The sequence below is a fragment of the Psittacula echo genome (assembly GCF_963264785.1).
Source record: "Psittacula echo genome assembly, chromosome: 17".
In the NCBI taxonomy this organism is placed as follows: domain Eukaryota; kingdom Metazoa; phylum Chordata; class Aves; order Psittaciformes; family Psittacidae; genus Psittacula; species Psittacula echo.
Window position 1 is genome coordinate 2,407,933 of NC_137753.1, and position 24,231 is coordinate 2,432,163.

At 43.3% G+C, this 24,231-nt stretch overlaps 1 protein-coding gene across 1 annotated transcript in view; it reads left to right on the forward strand.

Moving 5' to 3' along the window:
• Positions 1-666: 666 nt before the first annotated feature.
• The window catches only part of SLC45A1 (solute carrier family 45 member 1), a gene marked incomplete at its 3' end in the record, with an annotated part of 29,685 nt that continues 6,120 nt past the window's right edge, over positions 667-24,231 (forward strand). The window contains exons 1-5 of the mRNA XM_080631390.1: positions 667-785; positions 8,829-8,890; positions 9,640-9,748; positions 22,765-23,177; positions 24,077-24,169. Coding sequence (XP_080487516.1) covers positions 22,778-23,177; positions 24,077-24,169 — 493 coding nt within the window. The 5' untranslated portion in view covers positions 667-785; positions 8,829-8,890; positions 9,640-9,748; positions 22,765-22,777. The remainder of the gene's footprint in view (positions 786-8,828; positions 8,891-9,639; positions 9,749-22,764; positions 23,178-24,076; positions 24,170-24,231) is intronic.

Sequence of the window (24,231 nt, forward strand, 5' to 3'; positions counted from 1 at the left end):
ATTGATGCTTCTTCCATTATAGTCAAAACTTTTTCAGCTTTATGCAGATGAGCTGCTGTGCCCTCTTGTTTTTACCACAAGTGAAATAAAGGGTGAATTGACTTTAGGGGCTAGAATGTAAGAGAGGAGCCCTCTCACATGGAGATAGTGAAAAAAGTGGTGCCCTTTTGTGCCTTTAGGAAAACAGGCTCTTTGGTGCTCATGCTAAGTGTTACCTCTATGCTGTGTGGGATTGTCCATCAGTGTGTGGTGACCCTTCCGCATGTGTGCAGTCAGTTTGAGTGGGTTTGCTCACATGTTCTTTCCCTGTTTGTTCCAGGGACACACTCTCTATGCTTTAGTCTTTCATCTCCAAAATTTATTTAACTTCTCAGAATGCATGGAAGCCTGTGAAGATGGATGGCTTAAAAACCTATTGTTCAGCTCATTCCCTCTTGGGAAGGTTTATTGGTGTTCTCTTGGCAAGCGAAACACAGCTCTTTTTTCCACAAGCAAAATTTATGATTCTTCCTGTCTGTTTAAATTCACTTGGTCCTCCTGGAGTTCAGCCAACCCAAAGTTTTCAGGCTTGAAACAAAGCACCAGCCCTGGTTTGTTTAGACCTATCTCAAGGGAGGAGAGTTTTAAAGCTGGTATTCTAAAAGTAATTTTCTGCTTCTTTATTTAAGGAGTTTCATGGGACTGACTCCAGGTATTTTTTGGGGTACACCACAGCATTCCTGCTGATCTTCTGCATTGTCTCCAGCATCTCCAGGAAAACTACATGTCAACTGTCAGGATCAGAGGTGAAAATACATACGTATTTTATATCTATGTATACACACACCCCCATGAAAACAAAACCAACCAAAAAACCCTATGGGCCTTTCCTTGAAGAAAAGTATTTCATTTGCTAGTTCTAAAAAATTATTAAAGGCAAGGTGTTTGAAAAGCGAAGAGGATTTGTCACTAGTGCTTTTTATTCTGTCATTTGATATGTCTAAACACTGTCTGGGCTTCTCCCTGAGGATTTCATCCATCTTACACTCACTCTTTGCCTTCATAATTGACTGTGTAAAGCTTTAGGTCTCTGTGGTGTCAGATCACTGCTGAATATCCCATTGGTCTTCTCCAGATTTAAATTCTTAGAATTTTCCTTTTCAAGATCCACCCATCAGACAAGTTTTGTTACTCACAAAAGTCAGCTCTGGTGAAGTTTGGAGTGTGTGTAGCTTTTAAAGTGAAGTTGCAGAAACCTTTTGGAATCTAAAAACATTAGGGCAGGTCAAGAGACAGATAAAAGTCTTGCACTGCACCAGAACCTCACAGGAGTTCAGAGCTGCTGGAGAGAAAGGGTGGGTATTGGGACAGGGGAAGAGGGTTTGGATGGTAGGACTGTGGAGAGGAGGAGAGGCAGTGACAGACAGGGACTGTCCTCTCCTGCAGCTTCCCTGGAGAGGAGAGAAGGTATGCTCTTCTGCCTGTGAAGTTTAACATTTATTTTTACTCCTGCCTTTTCCCCAGTCTTCAGCAATGCAGTTGTCTGTATGGATATCCTGCTTCTCACCAGAAGCAGCTGCTCTGTGCTGCCCCAAGGACCTCTACTTTGCTTTTTGTGGAACTTCTGTGTCCCGAAGCTCTAGAAAAAGAATAGCAGTTACAGAAGGTTTTGTGCAAGCCTAAAATATGCCTTATGGACAAGAGTATTGTGCTGTTATTTCTTCAGATGGCTTTACTGTCATGAAATTTTCACAGCAGCTGCAGGCATATAGGCTTAGGATGGATGGTATCTCTCATACAGGCTGTAAAAGACTTAAAACTGAAATACACAGACTGCTAGATCCAAAACTATCTTAGGCTTTAAGAGTAACATAGAGTTTTGAGAGTGGGCTTTTACACTAGTCTTTTACCCTCCAAATGTAGAGGCTAAGTAGTACTCTCCAAAGGTAGAGCACAGGAAGAGATGTCAATGCTTCCTGAGTTTTCGTGAAATGAAATTAGAATATCCCAAGGGGGGAAGAGGAGTACATTAGTTTCTATTTTCTGTTGCTAACAGGGAGAAGATTTTTACTAGAAATGAGAACTGGGATTGTGTGAGGTCAATTTCTTTTTTCCTCAATAAATAGCATTCCTTTGAATAGAAAGTCCTGAGTTTTCAGACCACCTATTTGATATTTTTATATGTCCTAATATTTGCCTTCAATTGAATTGAAATATTCGCCATTAAGGTGTAATGCTTTAGTTGTATTTCATTTCTGTGTTGTGAACATTACTTGGGAAATAGAATTAATGCTTTTTAGATGGGTATTTGAGGAGGTGAGGATCAGTACAATCCATCTATGACTTTCTAGCAAACTGAGAAGAAATGTAGTCTTAGACAGAATTACGTTCATACACATTTTGGAAAACAGGGAGCTGTTGTGCAAGTATTCTGATTTAAACATTGTCAAGTTTGTCTTTCCACACTTCTTGTCAGCTGCTTTCACTGTGCAAATGGAGCAGCCGGTGTGTTATTTCACAGGAGCCTTGTGACAGGAAGAAGAGAATTTTATCAGCATGAGTTGAGGACAGCAGAGAACTGTAAATTAAGCAAGAGCTGCAAAATCCATTTAAACCTGGGTTCTGCTACTTCTTTTGCTCACAGAGCTGCTTGCTTTGGTAGGTCAGTAAACTCTTTTCTCCACTAAAATGACAGTGTAACAAACTGCAGTGTGTACTCAGTATTTCCTTGTTGGTCAAAAGAGCATCCTTTGCCTGTGAGGGCAAGCCAGGTAAAACTCACTTAGCAAAATCAAACTGACACAAGTGCATCAGCAGAACAAAACTAGGTGGTCAGGAGAGATGCTCAGTGTTAATAGCCGGTTCCTAGTACATGCTTCTCTACAGCAAACTATGTGTGTTAGAAATGCCTTGCAGTTAATGTGCTTTAGGAGCTCAGTTTGCTAATACACGCATGCACAGAGGTAACAAGAGTTTGTCTTGGAGTCACTTCCAGTCGTGTCAGTTGGAACGGCGTTCATTCACAGTGATTTCAGTGCCTCCAGATAATACCACTTCATTCATATCCATCCTAAATGAGAAATTTTGGGACATAGAAAATTCCCACATTATTTCCATATTAAGTGACACAAATGTCTTTAGAAATGCTGCATTGCAGTTAGCAGATCGATTCTCATTATTGCCCCAGCGTTTCAGCATCAGCATTCTTACTGGATAATCTGTGTGTCTTAATCAGCATTAGCCTCTTGAGATATGTACAAGAAACAATGTCCCTGATGAGAAGCAACACAATTTGTTGCTCAGAAAATCAGTAATCAAATATTCAGTTATTTTTGTGGAGGATAAATAGTCTGTTATTAGGATTATGTGCTCATGCTTCTGCAAAGGTACAGATTTAATCTACTTTCTGATGAAAGATTAAAAACCACAAATCCTGTTTAGTAGTGGATCTCCACCAATAAGTAGCTATGTCATTTTATAGCTAATGTCCAGCATGAGAGTTAATAGTAAGGACACTTTTGTACCTGTTCCACAGCAAAGACTAACTTAAGTCTTGCCTGTAAGACAGGAATCAAATGCTTGCTTATATGTGGGGAACATGTCTAAACATTCCAAATGACAGCACTTAGTCTTGGAATGGATAAATTATTTTACACTAATTTTGCTAATTATTATCTGCTTACTTTCCAAAGAGATCTCTTCAGACAAATTAAAATGTCCCTGTAGAATGTTTTATTGTAAATTCCTGACGGTCAGTCTTGGTTCCTTTATGTTCCAGTATTAGTTTGTTACAAATAAGATGTGCATTTGAAAAGCATTTGTCCGTTTGTCCAATACATTTATTTACTGGCTCGTATAAAACACAACCCCATGTTAGTATAGCTTTTGAATTACACAGTTTATTCCTATTTTGGGGATCTGGAAATCTGAAGGTGGCTTTGTTCTTGTGTTGGGTTTTTGTGTTTGTCCTTGTTGTTGTCCCCCATCTTCACTCTCAACCTCCCATCCCCAAGTATGCTGACCCAGTTTCAGTAATCTGTTAGGTATTACACAAATGGGGCAGAGGCAGAAGCATTGAGGTGCTCTGTAAACTTTTAAGCAATGTGGTAGAAATCAAAGTGACTGAATAAAAACCTGTTAACCAACTTGTGAAAGCATGTATTAGCTACATGGGGCTTAAAGGAGGATTTGTTGTTGTTGGAATATTCTCTTCTCCAGTGAGCATCAGGCATTCTCTCCAGGTTGTGTATAGTTCAGGAGACAGCAGTGGTAGAACCTGGAATTCTTGTGAGAGTTTTCCATGAATTTGTAGTGTTAGCAGTAAGTTTATTTATAATATGTTCTGCTCATAACAACAGTGATTCAGAGCCATATTTGATGGTTTCCTAATACTTGGAAGTAGAAACACAATATGAGGGTTTGAGATGAGTTTAACATGCCCCAAAACACAATACCTTATGCACAAAACCAGAAAAAAACACTTTAAAATGAAATATTAATGCTATGACCTTAGCGTGAAGATACAACAAAATAGTTGCCACATTTGCTGATACATAAGAAACGTAACAGTAGCAATAGATGAATAGCTTCTTATGAGCAGGTAGTCTTAAATTTATCAATTGCTAGCCTTTCCCCTTCAGTTTTCTCCTGTCTTCGGAAAGGCAAAGTGTTTCCTTTGGGAGGGGTGGGAAGGGGGGGCATGTATGCCTGTTTGTATGTCTTCCAAGCAGGTTCATAGAATCACAGAATGGTTTGGGTTAGAAGGGACCTTAGGAAAGTTCATTTAGTTCCAACCCCCTTCCTTAGGGGAACACCTCCCACTAGACCAGGTTGCTCCAAGCCCTGTCCAACCTGGCCTTGAACACTTCCTTTTATTCTTCAGGAAATTACAGTAATAAAAACTCTAGTGATTTGGTTTAAGTTGACATAGGGTTTTCAGAGCGAGAGAAAAATCCACGTGTAGTCTGGATTCAGTCCAAAGCATCTTTACCTCCAAACTGGTTTAGGCCAGAGAGACAGGATGTTCCACAGAGCAAAAAACCATGTGATTAAAGAGCATGAACAAACACAGAGTATATTATTAACAAAACATCAGACTGCATTTCATGTTGGGTTTTCTGGCTGGTGACCCAGGGAGTTGACTCAAAAAGTTAAAGACAAAGGTCCGGTCTCTTCTAACATAACTAATAATCACAAAAGACTCCCTGAAGCTGTTCACAGTGGTACAAATGCACCTCAGTGAAACTATGCTCGGGAATGTGTGCTGAGAGAATGTTACAGCATCTGCTGTGGAGGGGTTTTATCTTGATTCACCATTCTGTACGTGTCTAGCAATTAGGCTCGCTATTACCTCCAGGCTCCTCATGCTGTCGACAGCATCTTTCATTTCTCCCTGTGTTCTGACTCACAGGTCTGTCAGTGCCATTCTGTCTGTCCCACCTTGTGGCTCCTTCCATTTTCAGGATGTGGCTGATACCTCCACATCCTGATCAGCAGCTGTCTAGGCCGTGATCTGTATGGGCGAACTATGAATCACTCTGCTTTGTGGCGAGGATGCATGTAGTTGAGGCATGAGGTGAAGTGTGTATGGTGTTTGGAGACTTGTGGAGTACTTGACTAGCAGCTGACAAGAAATTTTGGTCATAAGATGAAGTAGCTTTGATTGGTCTTGTGCATGGAAGAGAACTGGAAAAAACTGAACTTTTTCGTGGCTGTTGATAGCATTGGGAGACTCTGCTCCTGGGAATTTGCATGCCTTTGACTCCAAAAGACATGATGAGATCTGTGAATCGTCACCATGCAAAAGCTTCTTTAGGAAATCCAGTCAAAAAGTGTTCAAACTGCTGTGTCCTATCCTGTCCATGTGTGTCCCTTTTCCTGGGAGGCTCTACTGCTCTCCTCCTCTGTTAGCAGAGGACTGAGGTGCCAGTGAACATGTGAGAATCCTAGTGTCTTACACAAACTGCTTCCTGCTCTGTGGGCAATGTGTGGGGATCCCTAGAATCAGGCATTTACTGAAGGTTCCTTTGTTACAAATGGACTTACATATTCTGGGTTTTCCTTTTAAGAGCTTCAAAAATGCCATCAGTTTTGCCATTTGTGTTTAACGCTTTTAGCTGTAGTTTAACTCCTACTTTAGTGTTGCGGGCTCATCATATTTAACATGCATTTTAGCCAGGAGGGAACAGAGCATTTGGTGCTGTGGAAGCAGTGGGTGTTCATCCCCGACAGGAAACGCGTTGCTGTTGAAGATGACAGCTTTTCCTGGACTGCCCACAGCATCACTCAGGAACATGTCTCCTCCCTCACAGAGATGCCAGCTGCCTTCCCTTCCTGTCCCGTTCCTGCTGTTAGTCAGCAGATACACTCCACTCCTCCTGATCCAAAGCAGAAGTTGTTTTCGCTAACGCTTCCTCTTCCTCGCTCTTTGTTAACAAACTCTCCTTTGTTATTGCTGAACCTGAGGTTTCCCGAGGCACCGGGCACGGGGCTGCTCCGAACGCAGAGGGAGGTGCTGTGGAGCAGCACGTACCGGAGCTGCCAGGGGAGGCCCTGGGGCGCTGCCCGGAGCCGGGGGCGCAGCGTGAGTCAGAGCCCGCGGAACCGGGCGGGCCGGGGCGGCAGCGCCCTTGGCCTGCGCCACTCCCCGCAGCGGGCGCACGGCTGCGGCCTGGGGAACGCTCCGGCTCGCCAGCCCGTTCCAAAAGCGAACATCTGCATTTCATCAGCATCTTGCATTTTCTCTCTGAGAAATGGCATTCAGTTGCAGGTAATTGGTAGTGCTTCGGTTTCCTGTGGCTTTTCACCTATTCATTTGTGTTGGGTCAGCTCAGCTGCTTTATAAACATGGAAATGTGCTTGAAATCTGATGAGCTGGCAACACAAAAGAAAACCTACAATGCAATTAGATCTCAAACGCCAGAACTGGTGGGCTTCCTAGCAAGCTCCAGTTCAGGTTTGCATGTAATGGTGAAATTAAAACAGCACTTCTTTCACACTCGGTTGGAGAATTCATTCCTAGGTACTGCAGACAGTTAAAGCACCACATTATTCACTGCTTTTGGTCCTCAAAAAAGACAAATCTGTAGGAATCCTGTAGCACTTGAGAGGGAGGAGTGGTACCAATGAAGTCCAATGGCCTAGAAACTGTTTCATGTGTCCTTGGAATGAAAAGGCACTGAAGTTTCGCAACAAAATGGCAAACAAGGTAGTACTGTGACCTGTTTTCTAACCCAGGGACAAGATTAAATTTGAACTGGTGATGGGTATCAGAATATTTGCCTAAGCAAACACGGTAAAAGTTATGTTAAGCCTTTTGGAATGTTCACCCACTTCTGCATGATTTGCATGATAAAATCTCAAAGAATGGAATAGAAACACTTTTCATATGTAAAGTACCAATTATCAGGTTCTTCCAGATGGTTCTATCTTTATTCTGAAATATTCTGCAGATTTTTTCTCTAAGTTAGGTGGAGTAATAAGGCAAATTTACCATCTCAAATGCGGTTTTCTGATTGTGTCCCAAATACATTAAGCTACAATTGTGTTTCCTTAATCCAAAAGTTTTGAAATTAAAATTGCTTCTCCGTGGGGTTCTGTCACTACTGATGTCACAGCTTTTTGTTTACTAGCAGAGAAGTTGTAATCAAAAGCCATGCAGTACAGGCTTTTGTCTCTTCATCTATCCTTGCAAGATCCCCAGAGTTCTTTATGACTCTTAGGAATACTTCTATTTTTTACTAAACAGTTTTCCATGGGGCAGACTTAGAGGTATTTTAGCTATTTTCTGGCTATTGTCTCCAAATACTTGAGAGATTGTTTTGCCCAGTACCCTACTGCACTGGTACTGAACCTTTTTATAGCCCAGCATCCTCACAGCTCCATGCTCATCCATGAACAAAACTGCCACCTTTGACATAGGTGCTCTGTGAAGCATCTTTGGCCCAATGCGGAACCCTGTGCAGTTCTTAGTAAGGTATTCAGTGAAATCGTTGGTGCCTGAGGCTTCCTGAGCAGCTGAGCAGTGTGGTGAGGGTGTGATGGGTGGTCTGCCAGGTCGTGCCTACGTGGCAGCTGCTTGCTTTTGGAATGCCCTCCTTCTCAAAAAAGGAGTTCCTTCTCCCACTGTTGAACTGGTAGTGAGCTCTTAGTCCTGGATTATCCCGTTTATCCTTCTAGAGATCAGCTTTCTCTCTGACCTATGGAGCTTACTTATTTTGCCATGACTTGCAGAAACTTGGTGTCAGCAATCAGATCTTCAGACATCGTGTAGGGCTCTAGGGTGCTATTTAAATATCAGTCTGAGTTGTTGGTTTTAAGCTGTGATATGATACGCATTGTCTTGCAGTCCAGAGCAGAAATAACTAGGAGAAATGTCTACCTTTTCTGTATTACTGTTGGCAGATGTTACCCTATGACTGCAGTAATAGACAATCTGATTATTACAGATGTTTTAGATTTGCTTGTATCCTAATGTGTTTAAACACTTCTGATTGTCTTTGCTGGAAGGTGGGTTTTGGTTTTGGGTTTTTTTCACCCTTCCTCACTGCCTCTTACTTCCGTTATCTGTTTCCCAAGCTGGTTATGTATCATTTATAGTTGCTGCTATTTTTAGCTCCTTTCCAGCTTCCATTAATCTTGAATTTTCAAGATTGTCAATACCACATTTGGGCCAAGTGTTTTCTAATGAAATCCCCCTCTTTTGAACTACCCTGATTTATAGGATTCAACCAAGAAAAGTTGTATTTTAAATAGAATTTCTGATTGCCAGAGATGCACCTTTTCCTGCCACAAGTAGAGCTGGCAGCCCAAGGTTTGGCTACAAACCTACTTTGTTTCTTGTTTTTCAGGTCAAAGTAACATCCAGTCAGACTTTGCATGGCATGAGGCAGAAACAGGATTTTCTAGCACGGTGAGTACTTGCAGAATCAACAAGCTGATGATTTCTAATGACCAAGAATTCAGGAGACACTGTATCCTAAATAAAAGCAAAAGGGGGTCAGTAATCATTGACCAGATTCTGTTTCACCTGTGTTTTATAGGTGGCTTCAGGGAGAAATTTAGGAAAGGAGCATGACTTAAATGTGCGTGCTCGTGATGATCGCAAGGAGCAGCACTACCATGGGGAAGTTCATAAATGGAGTTTTGAAGGAACTGTTTACAATTCTAATATAGGTAGGGATTTAAAGATGACATTCATGAGAAGATCTTAAATAGAGATCATGTAGCAAAGGATGTTTTTTCCTTTAGCACTCAGTCTTTGACTTCAGTTGGAAACTCTTTTTTGTCACTTTGCTAGATGTAGACTTTTCAAGCCTCCCTTGTCTTTTTCTGCTTCCATAGCTGTACACACATCAGAAGTGTCTCCTCTACTAGTTTTTAGTTTGCTGCTTTTCCAGGCCATTTGCATTGAATAGTTCCAGGCAAAGCTAGGAAAGACCTTGCAAGGTTACAGATTTCCTCTACTTCATCTCCTTGGCCCAAGGTAGGATCTAATAACCCTAGCCTGCTTTCAAGCATCCCAGCAGATGATCTTAAAAGCCTCCAGTGATATAGACTCTCCCTAAGCAATTAAAAATTCTTTTTAATAAATTTTTTTGCCCCCTGTCTAACTTATAAATAATAAAAAAATAAAATAACACAATTTAATTATTTGTACAGGGGCACTCAGGCTTTGATATGGGCAGCAGAGGGAGAGTGCTGTGAACTTGACTGTAGCTTCATTTTGAGTTCCGATGTGACCCACCAGATGAAAGAGGGCATGATTAAGGTATGTGTAGTTTGCTGCAATAATGCCCCCCCCACTCACCTCTTGACGTCTTGATTTGCTTTAAGGTTCTGTACCCTGATGAATTCTCATTTATTCTGACATGTTTTTCTGCTCATTGCTCATGTAGGCTTAATGAATGAAAATGTATTTCCTGTCTCCAGTGAGGATTGTTGGTAAAACTGGTGTTACAAAAATACAGATGAGGGAGAGACGGGAAAGGAACTAAATTAGACCCAGACAATACACAGATATGTGGTGTGCAGATTATGGTCGCATTTCACAGCAGGGTTGCCATACAGTAATGATATGCCTTGGAAGGAATAATGCCTTAAAAGACACCCAGAGGAAGTGTGAAAAACTAATATTGTTTAAGCCCCCAAGGCAGCAATGTGAGTTGGAAGCCCTTGGTTGGATCAGCTGTTTTAGCAGCCCTTGATGTGTATCATCAAGGAATTTATTCAGGAATTCAACAATGAATGCCTGTTATTTTGTCCAGATTCTGGGTATCTGTCCGTTTGATACTTTTTCGTTCAGTGTAGCCTGGGATCACTGTGATCCAAATATAGGAGTTTGGGAAAGCCGCTATCCAGAAAAAGCTTGAAGTCACTTTCAAGCTGTGAGGGAAAGAAGGCAAGTGCCAGTACGCGTGCAGAGGAAGGGATGAGTGAGTCAGGTTTTGTGGTCGATCATGGATTGGATCAGTGGTGGTGAATTTGTGGGTGGGCAGAGGCAGGCACCCCGGTGCAGAGTGCAGGGCAAGAACCATTTAGAACTGAACTGTGTCTCTCATATTTATTCAGGGCCAGGGCAGGCCGTTCCTACACAGTAGGCAGTCTGTTATGTTACAAATACAGATTTCTCTGGTAGCCACATGTTCTTTGATTTCTTTGAATGCTATGATACAACTAGTTTCTTGTGATCCAGTGTGCCGGAAGTACACTAAAGAGTTGCTTCTGCAGCAGAAGTAATTACTTTCTCATTAAGTCTAAACAATTAGTTATAAAGTCCATCAAGTTGTACCTACCTACAGGCCATGTTCATTGCAACTGAACCCCTCTGTGCTATGGTCTATTGATGCAGAAGTGTCACATCCAAAGGCCCACTCTGCCCCAGGATGATCAGCAAGTCCCACTTTAATGTCATCTTTTCCACTTGCTTCTTGGCAAAAGGAAAGCAATAGTATAATGTTCAGTGATGCAGCAGATGTTTCCTTATCAATTAGGAGATTATTCTGTTAGCTAAATTAGGCATATTGTAGAATTTCCCAATTACAAAAGGAAATATCTGAGCTGAGTTTGAATCAGCTAAGAAAGTTTTGGGACTAAACCATGTAGTGGATCCTATGATCCTATATCCTATGACACTGACTTTTGACCAGAGTTTTATGGTCTTTTATGTGTCTGATTCCTGTTCTGTCCCTAAAAGACCAGAGCAAGGAGCAGATCAGGAGAAAAAATACAATTGGGTGATGCATTTGATTTGCTATAGAGGCATCATTTACCTTTGCATTGCTTGCTTGCCTCCTGTCTTCTGATTTACTGTGACCTGCAAGGGAACATTCTTCTACCACAGCCAAGACATTCAGGTGGAGCTAATTGAGCAATTAAATTATCAGGTGATGGAAGTAAAAATCTCATCCACACTGGAGGGATTTAGCAATCGGACTCCTTTTAGTTTATGACTTACTGTTATGTAATGTGTGTTGCTACATAGATGCACACTGTGCAAAACAAAGGTAAGCAGCTCTTCTGACGTACGCTTTGGTTGACGTGGGGGTCACGACTCCTGTCAACTGACCACAGAAGAAGGGGAAGCCTGGGGTTTATAAGAATAAACTGCGAATGTGGACAGTCCATGTAATAGAAGTTCCCTTCCCAATTCCTCATTTCTTGGAAGTCTCCTGCCAGGAGTTTGTAGCTCTGGCTGAGCTAAAAAACACATGAAAACCCCTTTGTTTCAAGTCAGGTGTGTTTCACCTCTCAGTATCCATGAGGGAGTGTGCAAAGCTGGGGAGTGTCTCAAGTGCTGGTGGGTTTAGACAGAATTGCAAAGGGAAGCAGATTCTATTTTGGTGAAGAACAACAAACATGACAATGATCTGGCTGAAGACCATTTGGTGCAGCATGTATTTTCTGAGAGCATCCTGGAGATGTGACTTCTGTCTATGCCAGTGGTCTGATGGCAATTCTGGGAATGATATATGTAATAAAAGCACATCAGAATTCTAGCTCCCTCTTCCTGTACCGAACTACTACTACACAAATTGTTGTTTTGGCTGCAAGATCAGTGATGATAAAAAACACACCTGTCCACAGCAATGCTGTTGTTACTGAACAGGTAGAGGACAGGGCATTAGAAATGCTGTTGCAATACAGGGAAACCTGAAACCCTAGAATGGAGGCTGAAAACGATGCAGCATGATCATGGGAACAAATTTACACAGTGAAGTTAGACCAGGGTGTAATGGATAAAATGCTGCTGTTGGCTATATCTGCTTCGCTCCCATGCAGGAGTTGTGTGTGTTGGTCTGATCACATAATCTCAAACTGTATTAGAACAGAGGAGTGCAGAGAGAGAGGGCGTGCCTCTTTTGGCTTGGTGGAAAGGTGTGATTTCAAACTAAAGGGACATTGCAAAAGGTCATGAACGTTGACACTGCAGTTAAAATAGGCTGTTTCCTTACTTTTTCTTGGCAGTATGAAGGTCTTAAAGGAGTGTACATCTTTCTGCACTATTGACATTTTCAAGGGAAGGTAATTCTGAGCAGATGTCCAGACTCACTGTGGCTCAGCATTCCTTAAATCTAAGGGAGAGGTTAGCCCTGGTCATCAGTTTTGTTGGAAAGAATGTATAGTATTCATGAAGTTCCTAGGATCAATATTATAATAAGACTATGTGGTCCCGTATCGGTGATCTGGATGTCCAGGCTTTGTTGTTACTATTATCCATGGAAAGTAAAGGGCAGGGCCTGTCTGAGGTTCATGGACTAGATTGGGTGGCAAGAGAATATGGTCTGTTTGAATGAATTGATTTGAGGTTATCATGTCCGTCTCTCTGACTTAAGGAGGGGTTTTTTTGACTTTGCAAGAGATGGTAAATTGACTTAGTGTGGAGTGGATGTGATTTAGCTCTCTCTACTGTCTTTGGGAAGAGATGGGTTAGTGCAAAACTCCCCCTTACAGTTGTGAAAGACCATTAGTCTGAGCTCTCATATAGCAAAACCACCTTCCACCCATATTCTCTCTTCCTTCAGTGATCTCCATTTGACTAATGCATGTGTTCCACAGGACGATGCATGCCTACTGCTTCCTTTGGTACTTTATTGCAATTGTTGATTTCTTCTGACCCTGAAAAACATGTATTTTACTTGTAATTTGAATTTGTTTGACTTTAGTTTGCAGCCCTTGGTTGGACCAGCTGCTTTAGAAACCTTTGCTCTGGGTCTTATTCAGGAATTCAACAGCTATAATTCTTTAATTAGATTATTGCAAAATGTTTTCCAGCTTGTAAATAATTTCTGCTATTCTTCACCCCGAGGTTTTCAACGCTATCTGTCAGTTGTGGACCCCAGAGGGCTCCAGTGTCATTTTCATCTGTATCAGACCTAGAAGGAAAAATACTCCCTTCTGCTTTAGGTATTTCAGGGCTGTGGTCAGACCTCTGTGTGGCTCAGCCTCAGCAGACAGAAACCAAGTACTCATTTTCTGATTCCTACATGTTTCGTCTTCAGACCTAAAGCTGACCTAGAAGTTGCACTAAGCTTTCATATGGAATCAAACCTATGGATTCTTGGCAAGCTCTGCTGGTCCTATACCTGAAGAGCTGATAATGTTACTGAGAAAGTGACAGTATACTTGCAGAAATCACTTCTCATGGGAGAAAAAAGAAAGTAGAGAAGTTAGACTAACACTAAGTCTGGTTTTATTCTGCCAGGCAAAGATAAATTAGATTACTTTGAGGCCTGACCTCCAATTTTGTATCCAAAGGTCATGGCTGCTCTTGGAGAGATCAATTAATATATCAGTATATTGGGCTCAATGCAGAGATGCCATCCAGTGTACTGGATAATTCCAGAGGAATCTTTGCATACTGTGTGTTTGCCCTAGCAGATAGTTAATCTGAGTTACTGCTTACTACCTGTTCCATTTCTCTTGCTCAAGAGCATTAGCAAATGTTTATTTGACAGAACGTTCTGTTCCTCTCCCCCCTTCCCTGCCTGTTTTCCTCTTTTCCTCTCTTCTCCCCTAAGAAAATGCAGGCTATTTCCAGAGGAACTCCAGGCTGCAAACATCATGTTACAGGCTGGACTCTGGTCAGAGGAGTTTCTTTACTGCTGAAGGAGGAGAGTAGAAAATGTCTTGAGAATGATCTGCCAAAAAGGGAAAAGTCCTTTAACCAAATGATAAGAAATCAGAAGGAAGGAGATTCTTACAGCACTCTGACTTACCTGAAAACACTCAACAAATTGAGTACCAAGGCAAATCGTCTGTTTAGAAATGTAGAAGCAAAAATCAGGCTTGTGAATAGCAGCAACCAAGTGCCCAGGAATAGCTCCTATTTGAAGCAGGACTGCTATCTGATCTGGTATGACTGCCTTCCTGCTGGTTTAGTGAGAGGCTGTGTTTGAAAGGTGCCACTAAAAGATCTCCAAAGACCTACATGCTAGTCCTGCAGGCATTGCTTTCCAGTATAACAGTTAAATCAGTTTTCTTCAAATGCTGTTCATACACTGCCCTGAAAGAGCAGAGCACTATACAAGTCAGAATACACAGCCCCTGCTTGTTCTAGCACTCTCTGGAAGTCTGCTTATGGCTGTACTCTGGTGCTTTGAGGGTTGCTTTGGTGTTTTAGGTCCTGAAAGAGACTGCCAAGCTCCGAGAGTGGCTTGGGGTCTGCTTTTACTTCATCTGTGCCCTTCCTCTGCCTCAGTGGATGCAAGAGGCAAGCAAGGCTGTCAGAGTGTCTTTGGGGCCATCCAGGAATATTAAAGCACTTGTCTGTATCTGTGTACCAAGTGGCTGTACTGCACCCCAACATCTGTCTGTCTCCATAAGGTAACTGATTGGTTGGGGTGGCACGTAGACATGCCTATAGTCTCTATTTTGTTGCTAGACACTTTCAGGCAGAAAGGGGATGACAGCCCCCGCCTCTCCTGTCTGACAGGCACTCTGGATGGATGGAAGAGGCTAAATTAAAAACAGCAGAAGCAGACTTTCTGGTTTTTCTTGGTAACTGATACAAAGGTGAGAAGGGAGCAGTCTGTGCCATGCAATTAACATCGAGTGCTATTGCAGCTCAATCTGTAATGCGATACAGATACAATCTCAGCAGAAAATTGAACACTGCACTGAGTCAGAAACATAGAGCAATGCTGGATTTTGAAGAAAGTAATTAGCCCCAGGGACCTTGTGGTTTCTCATTTCCCCTGTGGTAAACACAGGGAAGTGGAGCAGTACTTCCCATAGGCTTCCAAAGTCAATTTAGACAAGGTATGGAGCCAATTAATAAACCAAAGTTTTAATGAATGCTTGGCAAGAGGCAGGTGCACCTCCAGTCTCCTTCCAGTGCCCACCATGCACCAGTCAGTGCCATGCTGCTTTTCATTCCTGAGCTTCAAGTATCTCTGTCTGGTCATTGCTGAGCCAGCCTGAGCCCCTGCCAGTGCAGCACCTCTTTGGGACCCTTCACCACCTCTCCCACCAAGGGTGATGCTGTGTGACAGCCCTTACCATCACCATGCTTGCCTGCAGGCGGGTGCAGGGTGCCTCACCCAACCTCATCTTCATCAGCGCTTGGTACAGTGGTTGCCTGGCACTTCCTTGTGGTGCCCTACACTTGGCCTTCACAAAAGCAATGATTTGAGGTTTCCTGGTCTCACTAATCACTAGTTCTGCTTTCTTTCCCCAATAGAAGATCAGAAGTATACTGAATCACATCAAAAAAGACACCTGGTAGACAAGATAACTTTGATCTTACTAATAATAAGACCTACTGGTTGGAAGCTGCAGCTCGCAATTATTATGAGAAGCAAGGAATTGAGCTATTCAGGTAACACAGCAGGGATGACAGTAGTGTCTGTTTATGCTCTATCTTTAAATGAAAATTGAGTTCAGTTCTGGAATATACATAGCCTGTGCTTGCCCTGGGTAACCACGAGTTCCTGCATCCAGGATTCTCACTCCTGCTTTCCTGACATGCAGCTTGTCGTCTTTCTGTGGCTTGTCAGATCCGTAAAAAAGCCCTGCAGGGTCTTTGGGGCATAATCGTGTCCTTGTCTCTTGTGATATGCATAATCCACTTGAGGCATCGCAATGAAATGAAATACTGTACTTCAGTGAGTTTGACACACTGCTTTGTGTGTTCCTGCACCAATATCTTGCATGGTAAATATCTTACATGTCTGCAGTTAACATTTTTGTTCGGCATTTGTTAGCACGCATGTTGCCTCAGAGGATTTTCCTCAGCCTTCTTTCGTTCAGTTACTGGAAAACTGAAGATTTTAAAGATCTTCTGAAATAGAATTATTTCACTGGTTCTGTATCTTAAAGTGTTGATTGCAGAAGCTGGTTAGGAAGTAAATGCAAAACTTGCCATTTGGACTCTAAACTGCTTGTAGGACTGTAGCATTCTGATTCCAAGCGCGTTCTCAATCTTCTGGATTCTGTTAGTGCCCTCTAGTGACTAATTCTCTGAACTGTGCTGGGTTTTCATTGGAGAGAGACATTGAAGGGGTGGTTGTCTGCTGAGGGCAGGAGACAGGTAAACGCCTTCATAGTATATTTAGGGCAGCACAAGTTTGTCCCGCAGAAGCAAGTAGAAATGCCCATCGAGCAGTAACAAATGACTGAATGCATGCACAGTGCTACAGTGGAAACAGCACGTCTGAAACTAAGCATGAGTCAAATCAAGTGCAGACCAGTAGAAGAAAAGCTACTGGGCTGTCTCTATGCCACACTTGAATGGTTTCAGTGAAGTGTGGCATTAGTGACATTTTCCTGAATAATAATCCTCTGAGGCTTGAGAAGGGGCCACAGCACTTTGGTTTTCATTTGATAGAGCAGCTGTAGGCTGGGCTGATAGATTACTGACATTTCTTTAGTATGGTGATAGCATGCCGGGTTTTAGGAAACCAAATCGGTTCTTTCTTGAAGACTTTTCTTGTTTAAAAATCCCAAAGCAAAAAACCACCCGTTTTACAAAGCAGTTTGAACTACAATCCAACACTGTGTCCTGCTTCGTGTATCATTTGTCGATAGTGGGGGCATTTCTGGCTTTTCCTATTACTAGAGCTTTACACACAACATTGTAGTTGCTTGCACACTTGTCAAGGGGCATCCTGAAGATAATTCTTGATGGATTGTTTCGAAGCGTGGCCTCACCTTTACCTGAAAACAATACGGTAGATTTGCTCTGTTCCTGGAAAGGATGGGAGCAGACACAGACTCCTTTCGTACTTTTTGTTATAGCCACACAAGTGCAGAGTTAGGAAGTGCAGAGGCAGTTGTCAGAATGCACGTACTTGTTTCTTTAAAAAAAAACCTGTTCTTTCGTAGTAGTTCACTATATTAAATTTCTCAATCAATTGACAACTCAATTTTAATACAAATAGATCAGTGCTGTTACCATTGCTGTTCATTCTGCAGCATAAAAGTACTGTGGTTTGTTTCTGGTGCTGGTTTTGGTGTTTTTTGGAGGAGGATGGTGTTTGCCTGTGTTTTTCCTTCTTTTAAGTAAAAATTCAAGTGCCCTTTTAGATGTTTAATTGCATCCATTAATATAGCCAGCGTAGGAGTTTAGTGAATCCAGGTTCAGGAACTGATTTATCTGGACTATTAAAATCTTATGACAATACGCTGAGGGCCAGATATGGAGGTGGTGTGCAAACTGGCATATATGAGACTTCTTTATGTGCTTACATTGTATTAGCCTCCCACTGGCTTCCCTGCACCTACTCAGTTGGCATGTAAGGGATGCTGGGGCGGTGTAATTTACGTGGTAAGGTCTTCTTACCATATAAGCATTAAGAACGTGTAATTGAAATGCATATCACCTTGTTTGAACTCACTTCCTTTTTTCCTTCTTACTCTATATTTGTACTGACAATACCACAGGACATAGACTTTATTGGCATGATTGGCATTTATAGAAATACAAATGTACTTCTTCAGCTGATACCTGTCCTGGTTACGGCTAGGATGGAATTGATTTTCTTCCTAGTAGCCAGTGCAGTGCTGTATTTTGGCTTTAGTCTGAGAATGTTGATTACACACCTATGTTTTAGTTGTTGCTGAATAGTGCTTACCCTGATCAAGGACTTTCAGTCTCTCATGCTTTGCCAGTGAGGAGGGGCACAAGAAGCTGGGAGGAAGCACAGCCAGGATAGCTGACCTGAATTAGCCAAAGGGGTATTCCGTACCACAGAACATCATTGAGCATATATTAGTCTTTGCTGCAGGATTCACATGGCCTTTGGGTCTGAAGCAGCAGCCCCTGAGCACAGAACAACTTTCACAGCGTGTCTGTTTGGTGCAGACTTTGATTCTCTCCTGAAGAATTAAGTCATGCTTGGAAAAAAAAGGTGCCGGTTCCAGGTGAATCACAGTGGTTTAATGACTGAAGGACACTGCAGAGCCACTGAACCTAACTGAGAAATGTTTACCTTGATTTCAAGATGAAAAAAGAAAAAGGAATACCCAACATCACCCAAACGAAACTGTTCAAGAGACAGAACAACATCCGCTCTGTTGGTAGCTTGCACAGAATTTCACTCAGCTGGAGCTAATGTTTATCTCAGAGAAAAGGACTATAACGGGATAGAAAAGAGGTTTCCAAGAAACTGAATGGTCCTGATCTGAGTGAGGCAAATGAGGTCTTCTGGCAAATGAAACAGCGAGCCTAACATGAAGCTGTAAACAAGCAGAGAGATGAATACGCTGTCAGAAGCTGCTGCGTGGAAAGACTTAAGAGAGTTCAGTGAATGAAAAACGTCCTGCAGCCAGAGAAGGTAGTAGGGAACAGTGCAGATTCATAGCAGTAGGCATTCATCACCAAAACTCAGTCTTTTGAATGCTGTTGGGTTAAATTAGTACAAAGTAAATTGGTATCTTTACGTTTCAACTCCAATTTATGTGGAAGCTCACAGGGAAGAGGAGATTTTTGATTTCTGTTTTGTCTAAGGCCTAAAGGCTGCTGATAGATGAATGCACAGCAGGAGTTGCTTTCGTTCTCTACTTTGTTGCTAACCTAGAAAGGAATAGAATGGCTTGTCCCACCTTCCCAAGTGGACAAACTATGCTAAAACGTGTAAGAGTTAATCCTTGTGATTTCTAAGCAGTCGATTTTATTTATTTGAATATTGAGTAAACGTGAGTTTAATGTCTCAAAAATGCTCACAGGATAAATCAGTATGTATGATGACTACGACTGCCTGACAGCATTAATAATGTAACACGTTCTCCGTACCCAAGTGGAACAAAAAGTCATCCTCAGTGATGAGGAATAGGGCTCTTAAATGTTCATCTGCTCAGCGTTTGCAGAATGCTCTTAACACATGGATGGTTGGTGGAACTGAGGCTGCTACAAAGAATTCTACAACAGCTAAATGAAAGAACTAAGGATCCATGCAGTGTTATAACCTCTGGTGATAAAGTTAAGCATCCTTAATGCTTAATGCCCCAATTCTGAAGTTTTAAAAGAATATACAGAGCAGACTGCACTACAGAATGACATCTTTGTTTGCAACCATGAGGAAATTTGAAACATGAGCACAAAATATGGCACTATAAACCAAAACTGCCAAGTCACCTTACCCAAGGAAGGGGAAAACTGTTAAGTGGAAGAGAAAGAAGTGCAGTGTCATCTACAGCATCTACCCTACGGGCCTATCGAAAACTACCTCCGCTCCACCTAAAAGCCTTCCTATCCCAGTCTACATCCCCTGCAATTCCAGTGCCAATATGGGATAAGTCTTTGGAAAGGCGGGAATGGTGACCTGCACCTGCCTGGGGCGAGCATCGCTACAGCCGAGAGGCGCTGCTCGCCCGCAGGAGGAGCGGCTCCTAACGTCGCTCGTGGCCTCGCCTCGGCCGTGCGGACTCTCCCGGGTCCCGGCCGCTCTCCGGTGAACGAGGGGCGGCGCGGGGGGCGGCCGTTTCCGCTGCTCCGGGTCGGGCTGCCGCCGTGCGGGACGACGTCACTGGGGCTGGGCCGGCGTGGCGGCGCGGCGCAGTGCGGGGCCGGGCCGGGTGCCGCTGTGGTGAGGCCGCCGGGCGGGGCAGGGCCTGCGGTAGGTGCCGGTGCTGACGGGCGTGTGAGGGGCGCTCCGTGCGCGCCGAACGGGGCCCCGGGTGGGGGGCGGCGGCGCGTTCTCGGCTGACAGGAGCGTTTGGGAAGCGCGACCGTCGCGCCGGGCAGGTCCCGGTCAGGACCGGCCCTTCCCTGCATCGCTGATGGCTGCGGCGTGTTGGGTACCACCGCAGGGAAACCGGGACCAGGTTCTGCCACAGGAGAGACTTCCCCGGCGTAGGAGGTGCCCAGGAGAATCAGTGATGGCTGGGCCCTGCCTGCCGCGCACGTTTGACTGCAGATACCGGGCGGCAGAGCCAGTGTCTCCGGGGCCCTGCGGGTTGGGATGCGCAGTTGTTGGCGTAACAAGCATCAAGTGCCAAAAATCACAGATGACTAGTGACGGTGTAAGCAGCCACATTACACTGCAGGAGAGGTTTCCTGCTTTGAAGCTGTTGCAGTCACTGGGTAGATTCATCTGAGGACAGGATCACGTCCTCTGAAGATGTCCTCTGGTGAACAGTTCCTAAACTGAGAGGAATGGCAGTCAGGAATATTAGCCTCAACTCATAGTTTTGGGCTGACTTGCTGCTGGATTGGTGATGTGATACACTGTCAATAGTAGCCTTTTGTTCTAAATAACTGTTGATCACCATGTGTATTTTTGAGCCATCTTCTGTTGCTAAAACATTGTCACTTACAATCTCTTTTTAATGAGACAGGAAAATAAAGGGGGATCTAGTAGGAAGTGAAACTAATAGATTAACATAGGGACATCAACACCCTGGGTGCAAATAGCAAGGTGTTGAGCCACTGCTGAAGAAGAGTGCTAGCACAGCTGTCTTGTGGCTGTGTGCAAGGGTTGTTAGAGCATCCATCATGAATCTGATTGGGTTTTTGTTATGTTTCAGGTATCTCTTTTCTAATTTTTAACAAATTCTGATAGTGAGGGAATTATTTTGACCTGAAAGCTGATAAAAATACTCCTGCAAAGTAAGTACTCTGCTTATGAAAGACATGGGCCATATGAAATTCTCAGTAATTTGTGAAATCAGTGTCAAGGGTATCTGTACAGTCTGCACACACTTCTCCTGGTGGCCTCTCTTGGGACTTTGTGTCTAATGAGCTTTCCCAACAAAATGCTCTTGCTGTTGGTGCTTTGTGAGATGGGCATTGTCAAGGCCCATGTGTAGTTAAGAGTTATGAATTGCTTGTTCTTCTCTCTTACGTCTTGGTATTGAAACAAAGTATGCATCTTGGTCTGAAGAGGAGCAGTCTTGAGGAAACCTGTGGTAAAATGTTAGCAATACTTCAGTAGATGTCTTCTCACTCCCACCCTTCCTTCTTACCTGCAGGCCCCAAATACAGTTTAAGTTACCCCAACTGCAGCCTTCTATGAGGTGCTTGGCATTCAGTTTTTCATTGTGCAATGTCTCTCTTTGGATGCTTGCATGTACCTGGGGTTTGTTCTGTGTAAGGCATCATCCCACAACTGTGCTGAATGAAGCACACTGAAGTGTGATGGTAAACATGGGTTTATGGAGATCTGCTTTTGATCACAGTGAGAGATAGGCGGTGAAGAGTGGCATTGCATGGACTGAGTGCTACAGGGAGAGTGGAGCTTGAAATGTGCTGGAGGAAGTAGCAGAAAATGGAAATTTGGGGATTCTGTACAGCCAAAGTAGCAGAACCCACGGGAGATTTTTCCCCAGGGAAAAAAAAAATGTAAGACATTTGTTTTGATTACTAGTGTGTAGCTGTGAGGGTTTTCCTAAAGAGGTGTGGGGTGATGTGGAGCCATCCTTGTGCAGCAGCAGCGTTTGGTCTTAGGACAAGAGTGAGTAAAGAAAAGATTAGACTTCACTTATGAGCTATTTCTGTTTCTGGCAATGAGAGGCAGGACATTACGTGTGGTCCATTAATTCAGCAGATCTGTTGGGATCTATCCTGCTATTTGGAGCATTTGGCTGGTTTACCTACCACAGTGTGCACACTTTGGCTACAGAAGCGATTCTGATGAGACCCAAGGAGGCTGTTCATCACTTGGATGGCACTGATCTGTGAGCAGGGAATAGTCATGCAGAGGGTGGCTTTGGGTGCTCCAGTAAAGTCGTGCGGAAATAGAACCCACAAGAAGGAGAGGATCAGACCCTGTCCTTGCAACAGTGTCTCTGCTGAATTCAGGAATGTGAATAGGAAGAAAAACTCAGTCATTGTGAAAAAAATTTTGCATTGAGCCTTGGCCTCAGCACAGGCAGCAGGAATGGTAGGATCAGTACCGGAAGGTGATTTCACATTGCAGCAGGGGTCTGGATCTGCAGCCAAGCCACAGCTTTGCTTTGTTGTCAACTTAGACTGAGGTCATGATTCATCTTAATCTAGCTTGACTGAGTTGCAGATAAATGTAAACCCATTGCTGTTCTGGGAACTCCTGGGAAGTGTGACATGAGTGACTGCTAATGATGTTAAATATTTCAGTCTCAAACCCCAGTGATTGTAGGCAATGCCCAGGTAACCAAGATAGGCTCTCTGGTGTCTCATTTGTCCAAAGACAGAGGAGATGTGCCCATAAAACATATATGCCTCGTGTTAAGAGATGGAGAGAAAAGGTTGTAACTAATACAAAGGCTGCACTCAGTATGTGAAACGTTGAGAAATGGCTTGAACTTCAGTAAATGGAATTAAACAAAGTTCTTAATCAACCATGTTATTCTGAGCTATTTTTCTTCCAGACGCCTACCTGTGATGATTCCACCATCTACAACAACCCCTGTAAGTGATGCTGCACTCTTGCCAAATGCGGCTTCTCAGGAAATCTGGAGGTCACAAGTTCCAGGCTATTCTGGATCGGTCACACGGCACATAAGTCATCGGGCCAACAACTTCAAGAGACATCCAAAGAGGAGAAAACACATTCGCCCTTCACCACCACCCCCCCCAAATACTCCATGTCCTATTGATTTGATTGACTTTGGGGATCTTCAGCCTCAGAGGTCTTTCCTAGAACTCCTCTTTAATGGGTGCATTCTCTTTGGGCTTGAGTTCAGCTATGCCATAGAAACAGCCTATGTTACCCCTGTGCTGCTTCAGATGGGGCTTCCAGACCAACTGTATGGAATGGTGTGGTTCATCAGCCCTATATTAGGTAATTTTTCACTATTTCTTCCCTCTTGTTTTTTTTCTACTACACAAGGTATATGTTCTTGTTTTCTCTACCTCAGCTGTTCATACAGTATATTCTGTGTGCTCTCAAGGTTAAGAAGCACTAGCCATAATTTTAGACATCCAAATGGAGAGTAATTCTTGCTGTGTCTTGTCTGAAATGGGCCTGGTGTGATCAAAAGGTCAGTTCTTTTAATGGCTTATGAACCTCTTAGATTTTGTGTGAGGTAAGCTTTGTTTGCTCTGTTCCTATATTTAAAAAGTAGCAAAAGAGGATCAATGTATCCATTCATGTCCTTAGGGAAAAAAGTATACACAGGCAGTTCCCTGGGTTTTGTGAAAAAAGCAGGGTGGTATTGCCTTCTCCTGTTTGACTTTTTAAAGCAAAGCCTTCTGATAATGAAAGGTCATCAGCCACTACTGTTACAGGCCTTAGCACACAGGCAAGGGTGGAAGCATATCTGTTACTATGGGAAGAACCATAGGATGGGCTGTTAACCACTTGGAAACTTTGTTTTGCCTGTTCCCATACTTGTGCGATGTGCCTCAGAAGGAGTAGATAGGCTTCCACTCACAGGCTGGCCTGTTTGCTTCCTGCTATCTTCCAAGTTAATTCTTAAGGGGATTTCCCATCTAGGATAGGGTAGATGAAATAGTTTGTAAGGAACTGCCATGGCAATGAGCAGTGGCACATTATGTTATTCAGTCCCTGGCCTGGACAGTGCCAGGCAGTATGCTGTTTGTGTGTCTGGGTGACTGCTACTGACTGGGGACTATGCCATGGTGGCCTACCTTTACCTGCCTTTTAAGCTACTAAGTTTAACTCCCCTGTGAAACAGACTCATAGAAAAATGCTACTTATTGGTGATTCCTTTTTACTAGGATTCTTGCTACAGCCTTTGCTCGGAGCCTGGAGCGACAGATGCACTTCAAGATTCGGGAGGAGACGACCTTTCATTCTGGTCTTAGCAATAGGTGTGTCTTCTAGAAGCGATGGGCTTAACACTTGGAATGTAGAACCATCACGCTTCTGTGAC